General features: G+C 41.1%; 2 protein-coding genes across 7 annotated transcripts in view; one reads left to right on the plus strand and one right to left on the minus strand.

Annotated features, from left to right (window-relative positions):
• Positions 1–15278, plus strand: part of DNAL1 (dynein axonemal light chain 1) — a 65454-nt gene that overhangs the window by 44478 nt on the left and 5698 nt on the right. Inside the window, exon 8 of one of the 4 annotated variants that reach the window (XM_069092141.1) lies at positions 2296–2366. The exons of the other annotated variants lie outside the window; for them this stretch is intronic. Coding sequence (XP_068948242.1) covers positions 2296–2351 — 56 coding nt within the window. The 3' untranslated portion in view covers positions 2352–2366. Of the gene's footprint in view, positions 1–2295; positions 2367–15278 lie in introns of those variants that run through there. 4 annotated transcript variants of the gene reach the window in all.
• MIDEAS (mitotic deacetylase associated SANT domain protein) overlaps positions 1–15278 on the minus strand; it is a 152523-nt gene that overhangs the window by 11934 nt on the left and 125311 nt on the right. For all 3 annotated transcript variants that reach the window (XM_069092137.1, XM_069092138.1, XM_069092136.1), the window contains 6 exons: positions 9629–9974; positions 4921–4987; positions 3963–4105; positions 3714–3817; positions 3008–3083; positions 1959–2047 (listed from right to left, as the gene is read on the minus strand). In XM_069092137.1, the coding sequence (XP_068948238.1) occupies positions 1959–2047; positions 3008–3083; positions 3714–3817; positions 3963–4105; positions 4921–4987; positions 9629–9974 (825 nt within the window). The remainder of the gene's footprint in view (positions 1–1958; positions 2048–3007; positions 3084–3713; positions 3818–3962; positions 4106–4920; positions 4988–9628; positions 9975–15278) is intronic.

Raw genomic sequence — 15278 nt, forward strand, 5'->3', positions numbered from 1 at the left:
ACATTCTCATAAGGGTACAGGATTTTGCTGACAACTGCAAATTGATTTTCTTCACAAGAAAACTATAAGCCAAAGCAAATCTGCAAATTTGCTGGTGGCCTCTTCAGTCTTTATCCTTTTGGTCTTTACGAGAGAAAGCCTGGCATTCCAAGTTCCCCTCCCAACATTGTACTAAGCCATCCAAGCTCACACCCCATTCCCCATCTATTACATTCAATTAATGATTAATCAATAATTTTCCAAGATGAGGCTTAGTAGTCTTGGGTACATATTTAATCAAAGAAACAAACCTGTTTCTAGCAGGGATGGACTGGAGAAAACTCATTGTGAGCTTTCCCATTAAGGCCAGATGCCACCTCCTATATAAAGTTTTTCCGGACCCCCTCCCCCCCAACTGTTAATGTTCTCTCCCTTCCCCTAAAATTACTTTGTATTACGATGATTATGGGTTTTATCTGATTAGAATGAGGGACAACTTAAGGGAAGCCTGGGTGTTCCATTGGCATTTTCCTTCAGATGACAAGAGAGAGAAAAGTCCCCAGCTTCCCCTGGGACAAACTTATGGTCCGGGGACATGGAGAAAAATCCTAGAGGATGGGCAGGTGTGGATGGGCTACAATATTCGTGATTAGAGGGAACATTCACATGGATGAGATCACAGATCCACTGGCATTTCAGAGTATTTTTACATATACTTTGTACTTATCTGTATACACATGTGCATGTGTGTATGCACACATAAACTCTCTGATGACAGATTACTTCAAATTTGGTTTTGTATCCCCCAGTGCCTGGGACATCGAGTTGCTCAACAGACATCTCTAACAATCAGAGCTCATGGGACTGACATGTAAGGGACAACTTGTGAGGTCAGAGAGCAGGAGTGCTCCCCAATTTCCAATTCCCAGGCTACCTGCTGGGTCTGAAGTCACATATCTGCCTGTGGTCCCTCGATCTGGGGGTGATCTCACTGTCTGCTGCTTCTAATTACCACCCTCTGCAGCAAGCACTCTGACCAATGTGGCAATGACTCACTTCTGTCCATTGCCCTCCTTTACTTCCCCAGATATTACTGGCCTTGAATCCAAAGGGTCTGAAGACCACAATATAAGCATCCTCACTGTTCTGAGGCCTAGATAAAATACTGTATTATCTTCTCAAGGAAATAGGAGGCAAGCAGGGAAAAAGAAGAGGAAGAAGTGAGGGGTGGGAGAAGGTGTCTCATTCTTCAGAATGAAAACTCTAACCCGGCTGCTCTTTCTTAAGTCTGCTCTTTGAGCAGCTGCAAAGGCTTCTTCTTATTGGCAGAAACCAAGGTTGAAGTGGCTCTGACCAATACCCTCTCATCCCACCCCCTTTATATCAGTTTCCAGTGTTTCTTGACAGATTTTTTTCACATGATTCTCCTTCACACTGTCTTACTTGCAATGAAACTGGCCCACATGGAGTTGCTTCTTGGACCTCAGTAATCCCTATCAGCCTGAAAGGCTAAGTGACTTGTCCAGGCTCACACAGCTAGTAAATATCTGATGCTGGATTTGAACTCAGGTCCTCCTGACACCAGGGCCAGTGCTCTATCCATTACACCATCTAGCTGCTCCTTCTGCTTTTCTTTCGTCACACAGGCTGTCACTGATTCCTAGAAGGCATTCCCTCATCATCTCTACCTCTTAGAATCCTTTATGGCTTAGCTCAAATGTCACCTCCCATGGGAAAGTCTTTCCTGACTCCCATCCCCAATCCTAAGGTGTTTGTGTGATTTCTCTCCCTCCTTAAATGAAACTGAATTGAATGACTTGTTTAAAAGCTAAACCTCCCAGCAGAATATAAGCTCCTTTAGGCTAGGGACTCTTTTTTCATTTTGTCCTCTTATCCCCAGAAGCTAGTGCCTTGAACATACTAGATTGTATTGAATTAAATTGAATTTCTTCCCATATGGAAAACGCCCTCCGACTCACCAACTTCTGCACCAGGAAGAAGTCCTTCTTGTAGATGGCAATGCCCTTATTGAATAGTTTTTTTTCTGCTACTTTCCACTGGTCAGACCCTGTGATGAGGTAGGAAGAGAGGAAGGAGAAGAGAATGAAAAACCGATCCAATTCAAAAGAAGTTCCTTGGGAGGGCTATTAAAAGGGGAACATGGTAGACCAGGTAGAGAAACTTTCCTTCCACTCTAAGGGAGGCCTCACCATTTTGGAGGTCCAAGTATACACTAAAGGACCAGATACCCTATCATTCAAGAAACTCTCTCTTCCTTCCAACCCCTTCCTATTGATCTCTTCCCTTCTCTCTAAGGTGAAACCCAAGTTCAGGGAAACAGCCAGGACAGTCCCAGAGATCTTCCCTGCTGAGGCTGAATGTATAAGCTTCATGAGGGTAAGGACCATGTCTCATATTCTCCCATGATGCCTTCTGCTTTAGACTCCTATAGGTTCAGGCTATACCCCAGGTCTCTCTATAGTGCTAGGAATGGGATGAAAGGGGTCATAATTTGCTGAGGGTAGATTGCAAAAGAACTGTGCTATCGAGGGCAGCTAGGTGGCACAGTAAGCAAAGCGCTGGCCCCAGAGTCGGGAAGACCCGAGTTCGGTTCTGGTCTCAGACACAACACCCACACACACACACAAAAAAACTAGCCGTGTAACCTTGGGCAAGTAACTTAACCCCAATTGACCCCCAAAAGGAAAAAAAAACCAAAACTGTGCTATCTGTGGTCTTCCTGACCTTCAAGCCACAGCTTATATTTTACCACCTGCAAAAAACCTTCCATGACTCACCCCACCCAACCCCAATTCCTGGATTTGCTCTGGCAACCTCTCAGTCACACATCCAATTTCCTTAAAACTATGTCAGCTTATCGTACTTCTGTTGTTGTCAATAATAATTCATGTTTCCTTAGTAAGAGCCTTCCTTTCTCCTCTTCCTCTTCCTCCAGCAGTTAGGACAAAGTGTGCCAGACACAGTGGGGCTCCAAAGATGCTGTTAACTGGTGGTCCTTTCTACTCACCTGTATAGTGGTAATTTGCCAGTGGGTGATCAGGAGGTCTAAGTGGCTTCCTGAGCAGCAGTTTGGTCAATGTTGCCTGAGGGAGGAAAGAGGAAGATTATGGTCCCAACTGGGGCTGTAGAGGACCCTGGTACTGGGCAAACTTGCCCAACTACCCAGGTCAAGGTCTCACAGTCCTGAAATAACTACCTTAATGACCCCTGAAGTGTTTTTCAGCTACTAAATCTAAAATCCTATGATCCCAAATAATTCAATTCCTAATGTGAGGCTCTCTCCACCATATTCTCTTCCATAAGACAACATGCCAAGGGGTCAGTCTGTTCAGAGGACTATAAGAGATAATTAATGATAATTCTTCTAGGACCCTTGTAACCACATCATCCTTTCAGGAGGCAGGAAAACATCCCTACCTTACTACCCCCTCTCTGGGGCATACACAGTCTCCCCTTCTCTCACCTCTACCCAAGCCTTCCAAAATACATAGTATAGCCCACCACGCATTCAAGGCAGTCAGCTAGGACAGCTCGTAGGCCTTTCTCTACTGTGCAGTGTTGCTCTAGGATGGGCAGAGTAGAGAGAGGTAACCTACATCTACCTTACCCTCTGGGCAATTTGTGTTGGCCCCTCCCTACTCAGCCACCTACCTGTCCCCTCCCCCTTACACATAATCCATGATGCCCCCTGTCCTGGACCAAACCCAGCTCACCAAGATGTTGCCCTTGGCTTCATGCAGGCAATGCAAAGCTAACTCCTGGTTGGTTCCAGCCCCAGGAAAGATACTAGAGCAGGCAGCAGTCAGAAGGTCTTCCACTGGTTCCAGAAAGATTCCCATAGAGGAAAACCCAACAAATTCGGGAAGGAAAAAGAAAACCTGATTCAGAAACTTAGAAGGATTTTTTAAAAGCAATAATTCCGAAAACTGGGCCCTTCCCTCCATCCCTGCACTCCTCCTCACCTTGCCCCTGAATCTCCCTGCTGGCATCCAGGTCTCCCCATGGCTGCCAGACCAGGTCTGCTTTATGCTCATCCAGGGCTGCCAGGGTCCTGTCCTGGATTGGGGGGATTTCTGCTTGGAACCTAGTCCCTACATTGATTCGACTGTGGGAGAAGAAAGGATAAATGGTAGTCTCTCTCAATGTAAATGGAAGCTCCTCTCAGCCTAGGCCCCAGCCCCACCCACCAAGATAAGGACCTGAGGTCCTGACCCCAGGAGCAGAGGAGGAAAGTGACTTGGAGTTCAACAGAGCACACACAACACGGGCTGGAGATCCAACCACAAACACGGCTCCATTTGAGGTGGGGAGTTCAGTGGGCTCCTACCTATGGGGCAAATGGTCTCTAGGGGAAAACTTGTCTTCTGTTGCCAGTGGTGGCCTGTGCCTTCTAGGCAAAGAAAAAACATGGAGATTGGTAGAAGATAAAAAATAGAAACTTCAAATGAGGTTTTAGAGACTGACATCATTGTAGCAAAAATAAGCTTGGCACACTGCCTGGGTATAGAACAGGCATTTAATAAATGTTTATTGATTGATAAGTGGAAATTGGCCCTAGTCCCTCACCCTAGGCTCTGCATTATAGTCAGAGATGGGGTGGGTTTGAAATGAACAACTGGAGAACAGGCAGAAGGGGGCTCCTTAATGGAGACCAAGGTCCACTCCTGCATTACCCGCCCCCCTCACTTTGTTGGGGCCTACCAGTCACAACCCTTTTCTCTAGAGCATAATAGAGGGGAGCTCTCCACCCCAATAGTAGGCAAATGATAGAATTCTTATATATTTAGGGTTCCTAGAGTAGATGACTTCCATTTTCACTTCCTTTTCCTTCCTATCCTTGAGAGGAAAGATAAAAGACCATTTTTGTATAAAGGATTGGGGCAGCCAGGGGGTAAAGGAAGCATTCTTTGAAATACTTACGGCTCAATGCTGACAGGCGTAACTTCTCCCATCACAGAAAGAACAGGTGGAGTGACTTCAGCACTGTCTGAGAGACAAGGAACGCATTTATTAAATAGTTCAAAAGAGGGGCGGCTAGGTGACACAGTGAATAGAGCACCGGCCTTGGAGTCAAGAGGACCTGAGTTCAAATCCAGCCCCCAGACACGTGACACTTAACTAGCTGTGTGACCTTGGGTAAGTCATTTAACCCCAATTGCCCTACCTTCCCCCCTCCAAAAAGAAATAGTTCAAAATATGGGGGGAGAGAGGAGGTGTGTATATGTTGGGGGAAGGGAGGTTATTCCTATGGCTTCCTGCAGGAAACTGGCTTCTAAGGAAGTACCTTTTTTTCGGAGAGGGGAAGGCAAGGCAATTGGGGTTAAGTGACTTGCCCAAGGTTACACAGCTAGTTAAGTGTCAAGTGTCTGGGGGCTGGATTTGAATTCAGATCCTCCTGACTCCAGGGCCAGTGCTCTATTCACGGTGCCACCTAATTGCTGAAGTTGTACCCTCGCTTGGTGCATTCTACCCTAAGCACAGGACAAATCACAGTCACCCTAAAACAATCTCCAACCTACACTGTTGCAGATAAACCTCAGGGGGTTCCTGAGCTAAGGATTTTAGGCTGGGCATTGTAGCATTACTGGCAGCAAATGACATCAGGTGGAAGAGTGTTTGTAAAGTGACACTAAAGTCAGTTATTATTAACACTGCTACCTTTTAACTAAGCTTAGGATCCACCCTTTTTTTCTTCTGAGTCAGCCAGGTAGCACAGTGGCTCCATAGAAAAGACTGTCTCAGAAGAGAAGAAGGTTTGATTCTAAGCTTAAGTACTCAAGAAGATCTAAATTCAAATTCTGGTTCAGATACTTCCTAGGTCTGACTTTGGGCAAGCCACTGAATTAGGTTAAGTTAAGCCACTTAACTTCAGTGAGATTTATTATCATGGAAATAATAACAGCATCTACCTTCCAGGGTTGTGGTAAGGTTCAAATGAGATATTAGTAAGATATTAGTTATACTAGTATATATTATATATTAGTTATATTAGTATATATTCTATATTAGTAATAAGATATTGCAAGATATTAGTATCTTATTAGTAAAGTACTTTGCAAGGCAGCTAGGTTTCTCAGTGAATAGAGCACCAGGCCTAGAGTTAGAAAAACCTGGGTTCAAATCCAGTCTGACACACTAGATGTGTGACGCTGGGCAAGTCATTTAACTTCTCTATGCATTAGTTCACTGGAGAAGGAAATGCAAAACCACTCCATTATCTTTGCAAAGAAAAGCCCAAGGCCAATACTGGTGTGCTAAGGTCCATGAACAATAAAGTGCTTTGTAAACCAATCACCAAGTTAGTCTAACCCCCTCAAGAGATAGGAATATCTCTTGGCTGGAATACTGAAAGTCTACTAAAGGGCTCTCTCAGATTCAACCCAATGTAATCCAATCCATCTCACACACACACACACACACACACACACTCTCTCTCTCTCTCTCTCTCTCTCTCTCTCTCTTTCTCTCTCTATCAGACCCAAGACGATCTGATTAGGGAGGGGAGGTACCTGAGGGTGGTGGTAATCTAACCCTGGGAGATATCATTAGGGTGGACAACTCCTTCCATAGGTGAAAACTGGCAAACCCCAGGAACCCAGTCTCAAAGACCTGCCTGGGGCACTGAGAAGTCAAGAGACACTAGCCCAAGCCAGTAAGTGTGGGAACTAAATCCTAACCATCCTGGTCTCCAAGGCCATTCTTGGTCTCAGTATGGATTTAGTTGTCTTTTGCACATACAGCTTACATCCTATCTCTTCTAGGCTTAAAAAAAAAAGCTTTCAGTCAATGACTACAGTAATCTACTGTTAATAAAATTGAAATGGGTTCTGGATCTAGATATAAAGGCTGATACTGTATGCAATCTCGGAGAGCAAGGAATAGTTTACCTGTCAGATTTATGGAGTAGGGAAGAATTTATGACCAAACGAGATAGAGCATTATGAAATGCAAAATGGATAATTTTGATTAAATTGAAATGTTTTTGTACAAACAAAATCAATGTAACCAATATTAGGAGGGAAGTGGAAAATTGGGAAAGTATTTTTACAACCAGTGTCTCTGATAAAGGATTCATTTCTAAAATATACAGAGAACTGAGTCAAACATAGAAGAATACAAGCCATTCTCCAATTGATAAATGGTCAAAGGATATGAAAAGGCAGTTTTCAAAGGAAAAAATTAAAGATATCTATAATCATATGAAAAAATGCTCTAAATCACTATTGATTAGAGAAATGCAAATCAAAATAACTCTGAGGTACCACATCTCACTTGTCAAATTGCTAACATAATAAAACAGGAAAATGATAAATGCTGGAGATGTAGGAAAAATCGGAATACTAAATGCATTGTTGGTGGTGGTGTGAACTGATCCAACCATTCTGGAAAGCTATTTGGAACAATGCCCAAAGGGCCATAAAAATGTGCAAAACCCTTTGGACCCAGCAATACTATTTCTAGAGCTGTATCCCAAATAGACCATACAAGTGGGAAAAGGACCAGTATGTACAAAAATATTTATAGCAGCTCTTTTTGTGGTGGCAACGAATTGGAAATCAAGGGGATGCCCATCAATTGGGGAATGGCTAAACAAGTTGTGGTATATAAGTGTAATAGAATATTATTGTGCTATAAGAAATGAGGAGCAGACAGATTTCATAATAATCTGAGAACCAGGAGAACTTTGTACACAATTACAGACACATCATATCTGTGACAACTAACTTTGACAGACTGGGCTCCTCTCAGCAATGCAAGATTATAAGGCAACTTCAAAAGACTCATATGTGTGTGTATATGTATATATATATATAGATAGATAGATAGATAGATATAGAGATCTATATCTGTATATATAGATATCCACATCCAGAAAAAGAATTATGGAGTCTGAATGCAGACTAAAGCAAACTACTTGCTTTCTCTCTTTTTTGTTTTGTTTTCTTCCTTCTTTCTTGTTGCTCATTCCCATGGGTTATAATCCTTCTTTACAACTTGACTAACGTTTAATGTGAAGGTATTTGTAGAACCCGTATCAGATTGCATGCCACCATGGATGGGAGATGGGAGAGAAAATTTGGAACTCAAAAGCTTGTGTAACTGAATATTGTAAACTAAAAGCAAATTAATTAATTTAATTTTAAAAAAAGTTTCCAAATCATAGCCCCAAACTTACAGGGTAAAATCCAAACTCCTTAACCAAGCTTCCAAGACTCTCCACAATCTGGCTCCCTCTCATCTTTCCAGTCTCTCCTCCCCCACCCTCATCCCCTCTCCCTTTCCCAAGATTCAACTGGATTACTCTGCTCTCTGTTCCTCAGTCACTTCCACGACTTTCATCTTGGTACTTTTGATCATCGTCTTCTCTCCATTTGAAACAAACTACTCTCTCCCAGGTCTTCTTGGTCTAATAAATTCCTAACCCTAACAAAATCAGCAGTTAGGTGGCACAGTGGATAGATCATTGGGCCCGAAGTCAGGAAGACCTGAGTTCAAATCCAGCCTCAGACTACTAGCTATGTGACTTTGAGCAAGTCACTTAACCTTGTTTGCCTCAGTTCCTCAGGTGAAAAATGGGGATACAATGGAGCAGGAAATGGAAAACCACTCCAGTGTCTTTGCCAAGAAAATCCCAAATGGGGTCACAAAGGGTTGGCTACAACTGAAAAACGACTTCAGAAATATTGGCTGATCGGTTGATCTCTTTTCTGCCTTTAGTCTAACTTCAGAAGCAGCTTCTGCTTTAACTCTCTCAAGCTCAGAAAGAAGGACATGGGCTATAGACTGCAATTCTGCTAAGAGGAAGGTGGAGAATCTGGTGGGGTAGGATAGGGGAAAAAACCCAAGACAACACTGTTGTCCTTCTAGTCAGCCACCAGAGGGAGCCAGAGAGCAGTGTCACTGTAGGGGGGGCTGAAGTCAGGGACACAATTCCATTCAGAAATCCAAGGTTCATCTGGGCCTGTACTTAGCCACTGGAGGGAAAAGGTGAAAACATGTGGATGGACTAGTACAAATTCAATGAGTCGTTGATGGGTTGGGTTGATTTTGCTAAGGGAAGGGAGGAAATAGTTGAAGATGTGATATTAAGGGGCGGCTAGGTGGCACAGTTGAACAGAGCACCGACCCTGGAGTCAGGAGGACCTGAGTTCAAATCCGGCCTCAGACACTTGACACTTACTAGCTGTGTGACTTTGGGCAAGTCATTTAACCCAATTGCCCTCCAAAAAGCAAAAGCAAAAAAAGGTGATAGTAAAAACAAACAAACAAAAACAACCCAGCCCAAACTCAAATATGACTGAAGAAGATGGCAAACCTTTCTTAAAAGAGTAGTATTACCCATATCCTAATGAGCTGGTCATCCCATAGATCTAGCCTAATCCACAGAAGCCCTAAAAGATGGAATTTCGGGGCAGCTAGGTGGCGCAGTGAATAGAGCACAGGCTCTGGAGTCAGGAGGACCTGAGTTCAAATCCGGACTCAGACACTTGACACACTTACTAGCTATGTGACCTTGGGCAAGTCACTTAACCCCAATTACCCTCTCCAAAAAGCAGAAAAAAAAAAAGATGGAATTTCTCCATGTTGCCTCACTCCTACCCATGTTTCCCAGTAACAGAACACTCACTGGATCGGAGTAGGGTACGGTGAGCACTCTTTGGTGTAATGGGAGGAGGGGCGACGAGGCCAGTGGCCGACATGATGGCATTGAAGTAGAGGCCAGAGCCTTCGCGAACAGGGCTGAGGATAGGTGGGGGAGTGTAGGGGGGAAGTTCAAAGTTTCTGTCAGATGGGTGGTCAGTCAGGCGGACAGGAGAGCGTAGGTGACTCTGGTAGGGAGTAATATTGGAGTAGACTGGAGGGGCAATGAAAGTGCCTGCCTTGGTGGGGATAATCAAGGGTTCAGGTCGAGGCCTCTGCTTTGGTTTCCGGACCAAGCCCTCACCATCCCCCTTGGGATCCATGTCTTCAGCCTGCAGAAAGAAGGCAAATAAGAGACAGTTAGTCTTTTAAAAGAAAAGCATAAGGTCACTTTCTTGATTTTGGATTCTTTTTTGTTAAAATCAACTTTTTTTACTGATACATTTTGTGTTCATTACTGACGTGTTTCATTATTTTCCTCCCCTACCCCTTTCCCAGAGAGCCACTCCTTATAATAACGGGGAAAAAGAGGAAGGGAAAAAAAAAGTTTAGAAAAACTAACATGAAAAAAAAAATCTGATATATACATATATGTATGTATGTATATATGGTTCCATATCTCTGGTCTACCATCTCTATTCTTTTAATAATTTTTTTTCCATCTCTGTTCTTTGAGGTCAAATTCTATTATCATCATTTCACAACATTCGGTTTCTGTTTTCTTATTGTTCTTTCCATATATGTTATTGTAGTCACCATGTATATTTTCTTCAGGGTCCCTTTCATTTTGCATTAGTTTATGTAACTTCTTGTTACGTTTGTCTGTATTCAATTTGTCATTTCATACAGTACAATAATACTGGATTATATTCATTTGTCACAACTGGTTTAGACACACCCACACAGGAGCTACAAATATTTTGATACCTAGTTTTAGCCACTTTCTTAGCATAATTCCACACCACTTTTCAAAATGGAACCAATTTGTAGCTCTCACCAACACTATACTAGTGTGTGCCCCTCTTTACACAACCCTCCCCAGAATTAACTATTGCCTCACTTATCATTTTTGCCAGTTTTCTGGTGGTGAGGTGAAACCACAGGGCAGCTGTGGTTTTCAGTTTTCCTATCATTCATGATTTGGAATATTCTTTCATATAATTGCTAAAAGTTCGAAACTTTTCTTTGAGAAACATTTATTCATATCCTTTGACCACTTATTGGGGAAAGGCTTTTGGGATAAATAGTAGAATCTTTCCCAGATGACCTCTTCTTATACTATCAGTAATTTTGTTCACAGAAAAGCTTTTCAATTTCATGTAACCAAAATTTTCCATTTATTGGAAACGCTTCTAATATTTCCCCATTTCATATGATACTAGTTTCTGAATTTTAGAAAGTTAATTTTAAAATTTTATTTCTAAAAAATCCTTCTATGTTTATGCTGTGCAGGGTTTTTAGCATATATGAATATCATACTTTGTTAAAGGTCTTTTCCACATTTAATGATACAATCATGTGCTTTTTGATCTTTTGCTTTTAATATGATTAACCATGCTGTTTCCCAGTCTTTATATCCATTGTATAAATTCAATTTGATCACAATGCATGTTATATTAAATTTTGAATTTATATTCATTAATGTTACTAGGCTATAATTTGGCTTTCTTTGGCTCATATAAGTGTGTTAAGGATTAAATCTGTCTTATAAAATGAGTTTTACAAATGTTAAAAAAAATTGTTTTTTATATGCAACTGGGAAATAAGATTATACAGGCACTGGGGTATAGAAATCCATCTTGCCCTACTAAAAAGTTGGGGAGGATGGGGGAAGATATAAGAGAGAGTAGATTGGAGAAAGGGGTATTCAGTAGGCTCAGTATTTTAGGGTGTGGGTAGAGGAAAAATGGGGAGAAAAAATTGTAACTCAAAATCTTGTGGAAATGAATGTTGAAAAATAAAAATTAAAAAAAAAGTCAAATGAGTTTTACAGAGTGTATTATTTTTCCATTTTTGAGAATAATTGTAGTATAGGTACTTAAAATTTTAGCAGAATTCTCCTACAAATCCATTTGGACCAGGAGTTGTGCTTTTTTTCTTTACTAGTTCTTTTACACCTAATTTTTTTTCGTAATTAAATATCTATATCTCTTTGAATTTCTGTAAATGACTATTTCTTTGGAGTTCTAAATTATGCTTGCATGTAACTGTGTATACTAGGTTCTGATCATTCTTCTTATTTTTTTCTCTTTGTTGTACTTTCATAGCTTGTTTTGGGGATTTGGGGTCCATTTCACTTTCCTCCTCTTGTAATAACATCGGTTCACGAAGCCATTAGGTATGTTTATCAGTTCAATTTCAGTTTTCCAATTTATTTCTCCTCTAATTTTCAAAATTTCCTTTTTTGTTCTCATTTTGGGTTTATTTGTTGTTGCCTCATACTATGGTCACGTTTTATAAAGGTGCCATGTGGAACAAAAACCAAAAAAAGTACATGCTTTAGTAGTGCCATTCAGTAGTACCACAATCTTTTTGCTTTTTTTTTTTTTGAGGGGGGAGGGTAGGGCAGTTGGGGTTAAGTGACTTGCTCAAGGTCACATGACTAGTTTTGTGTTAAGTGTTTGAGGCCAGATTTGAACTCCGGTCCTCCTGAGTCCAGGGCTGGTGCTCTATTCACTGTGCCACCTAACCACCCCAAGTACCACAATCTTTTAACCTTACATTCTCAAGTGGTTTGTTCAACTCTCTATTTTTTTTTTATCAGATTTGTCCAGCTCTTAGAAAGAAAAATTAAGGTATCCAAATATTGTGGTGTTAATATCTACATCTTTCTATAAGTAAATTAATTTTTCTTTTATGAATTTAGGTATGATACCATTTACTGCACATTTAATATCTATGTTAGTCCATTGTCTATGGTTCCTTTGAGCATAATGTAATTTATTTATCTCAACTGATTTTGTGAATTTTTATTTTTGCTTTGTCTGAAAGCATGATTGCAACTCCTACTTTTTTGGATTCATCTAATGCATAGTAAATTTTGTTCCAGCCTCTCATTTTGATTCTAAATATGGCTTTGCTTTTTAGATGTATTTCTTGTAAATATCACATTCCAGGGTTTTGTTTTCTTATTCATTTTATTTATCTCTTTTGTTTCACTGGATTATTTTTTTGGCTGATATTTTTAATCAAATGCTTTATTAAATTCTAGTTTACATCATTCATTTCCGCAAGATTTTGAGTTACAAATTATCTCCCTGTTTTTCCCCTACCCACCACCCCAAAATAGCGATCCCACTGGATATCCCCTCCTCCAATCTACCCCAGTGCCTGTATATCTTATTTCCCAGTTACATGTAAAATAATATTGATAATAGTATATATAAAACATTTGATTTTAAAACTTTGAATTCCAGATTCATTCCCTTCCTCACTTCTCACCCACCCTTACTGGGAAGATAAGCAATTCAATATAGGTTGTATATGTATAGCTATGCAAAACATTTCCATAGTAGATATATTATGGAAGACTGACTATATTTCCCTCCCTCCTATCCCACCTCCCACTTGTTCTATTCTCTACTTTGATCCTGTTCCTTTTCAAAAGTGGGTGCTTCCAACTTCCCTCCCCCCCAACCTGCCCTCCCTTCCATCATCCCCCCTCTCATCCCCTTCACCCCTACTCTCCTGTAGGGTGAGATACTCTATTTAGTGTGTATGTCATTCCCTCCCTAAGCCAAATTCAATGAGAATAAGGTTGACCCATTCCCTTTTGCCTTCCTGTTCTTCCCCTCCATTGTAACCATTTTCCCTTACCTCTTCTATATGAGATAGTCCGCCCCATTCCGTCTCTCCCCATCTCCTCTCATTATATTCTTCTCTCACCTCTCAATTTCACCTTTTAAGTAACATTCCTTCCCATTAAATTGGACCTGTGCCCTCTATCTATGTATACCTGTAAGCATATATACACATTCACATATGTATTCATATGCCCATATACCCTCCAATATAGACTTATACATGTATGTGTATATATGTGTGTGTGTGTGTGTATACATTTCTATTCCCTTCAATTATTCTCATACTGAGTAAAGTTTCATAAGTTACAATTATTGTTTTTCCATGTAGGAATGTAAATAGTTCAACTTTGATAAGTTCCTTATGATTTCTTTTCCCTGTTTACCTTCTGATGCTTCTTGTATCTCAATGTCAAATTTTCTATTCAACTCTAGTTTTTTCATCAAGAATGCTTTAAAGTCTTCTATTCCACTGAATGACCATATTTTCCCCTGAAACATGATACTCAGTTTTGCTGGGTAGGTGATTTTTGGTTTTAATCCCAGCTCCTTTGTTCTCCAGAATATCATATTCCAAGCCCTTCAGTCCCTCAGTGTAGAAGCTGCCAGATCCTGTGTTATCCTGATTGTGTTTCCACAATATTCAAATTGTTTCTTCCTGGCTGCTTGTAATATTTTCTCCTTGATCTGGGAATTCTGGAACCTGACTATAATATTCCTAGGAGCTTTCTTTTGGGGATCTTTTTCAGGAGGTAATTGGTGGATTCTTTCAACCTCTATTTTTGCCCTCTGGTTCTAATACATCAGGGCAATTTTCCTTGAGAATTTCTTGAAGGATGATTTCTAGGTCCTTTTTTTTTTTATTATGGCTTTCAGGTAGACCAATAATTTTAAAATTATCTCTCCTGGATCTATTTTACAGGTCAGTGGCTTTCCCAATGAGATATTTCACATTGCCTTCTATTCTTTCATTTGTTTGGATCTGTTTAACTGCATCTTGATTTCTCCTCAAGTCACTAGCTTCCATTTGCTCCAGTCTAATTCTGAAGAAATGATTCTCCTCAATGAGCTTTTGAGATTCTTTTTCCATCAGGCAGATTTGGCTTTTTAAGGTATTCTTCTCCTCATTGCCTTTTTGAGCCTCTTTTGCCATTTGAGTTAGTCTATTTTTTAAGGTGTTATTTTCTTCAGTCAGGTTGTTGACTCTCATTTCATAATTTTCTTGCATCATTCTTATTTCTCTTCCCAATTTTTCTTCCACTTCTCTTATTTGGTTTTCAAAATCCTTATTCTTAAGCTCCTCTCTGGCCTGTATCCAGCTCATATTTTTTCTTGGAAGCTTTTGGTGCAGGAGTTCTGACTTCATTGTCTTCCTCCTGTTCCATTCTTTCATCCTTTTTGTCCCCAAAATAGGAGTGTAAAGTTGGATTGCTCTGCTTGGTTTGCTTCCTTTGCCTGCTCATGTTGCCACTCAATTACTTGACTTTTGGGCTTTTTGCCACAGTAAGACTCTGCCACCAGACAGGGGAACTTCATCCCAAATGCTGGCGGTTTCTCAACTATTGAAGGTATTAGTTGGGTGCCCTCTCTGAAGCCTCCACACGCTCTGGCAAGTTGGTCGTACACCCCGGGACCTCCACCCTAGACCACAATACAGATCCAAGCAGGTTAAAGCAAGAGTGATTAACCCTCAGACTGGTCGCCTGGTCCCCCTACAATCTGAAGGCCAGGTGCTGAAGCTGCCACATGGCAGGGGCTTCTCACCCTGGGAGCAAAGGCTGACCGCACTCCCCAACTACTGGGTCCCAAAGTCCACACTGCACTGACCTCTCACTT

Source organism: Petaurus breviceps, unplaced genomic scaffold (assembly GCF_028583685.1).
Source record: "Petaurus breviceps papuanus isolate PSGF00001 unplaced genomic scaffold, PetGlider_PUasm1.0 189, whole genome shotgun sequence".
Classification (NCBI taxonomy): domain Eukaryota; kingdom Metazoa; phylum Chordata; class Mammalia; order Diprotodontia; family Petauridae; genus Petaurus; species Petaurus breviceps.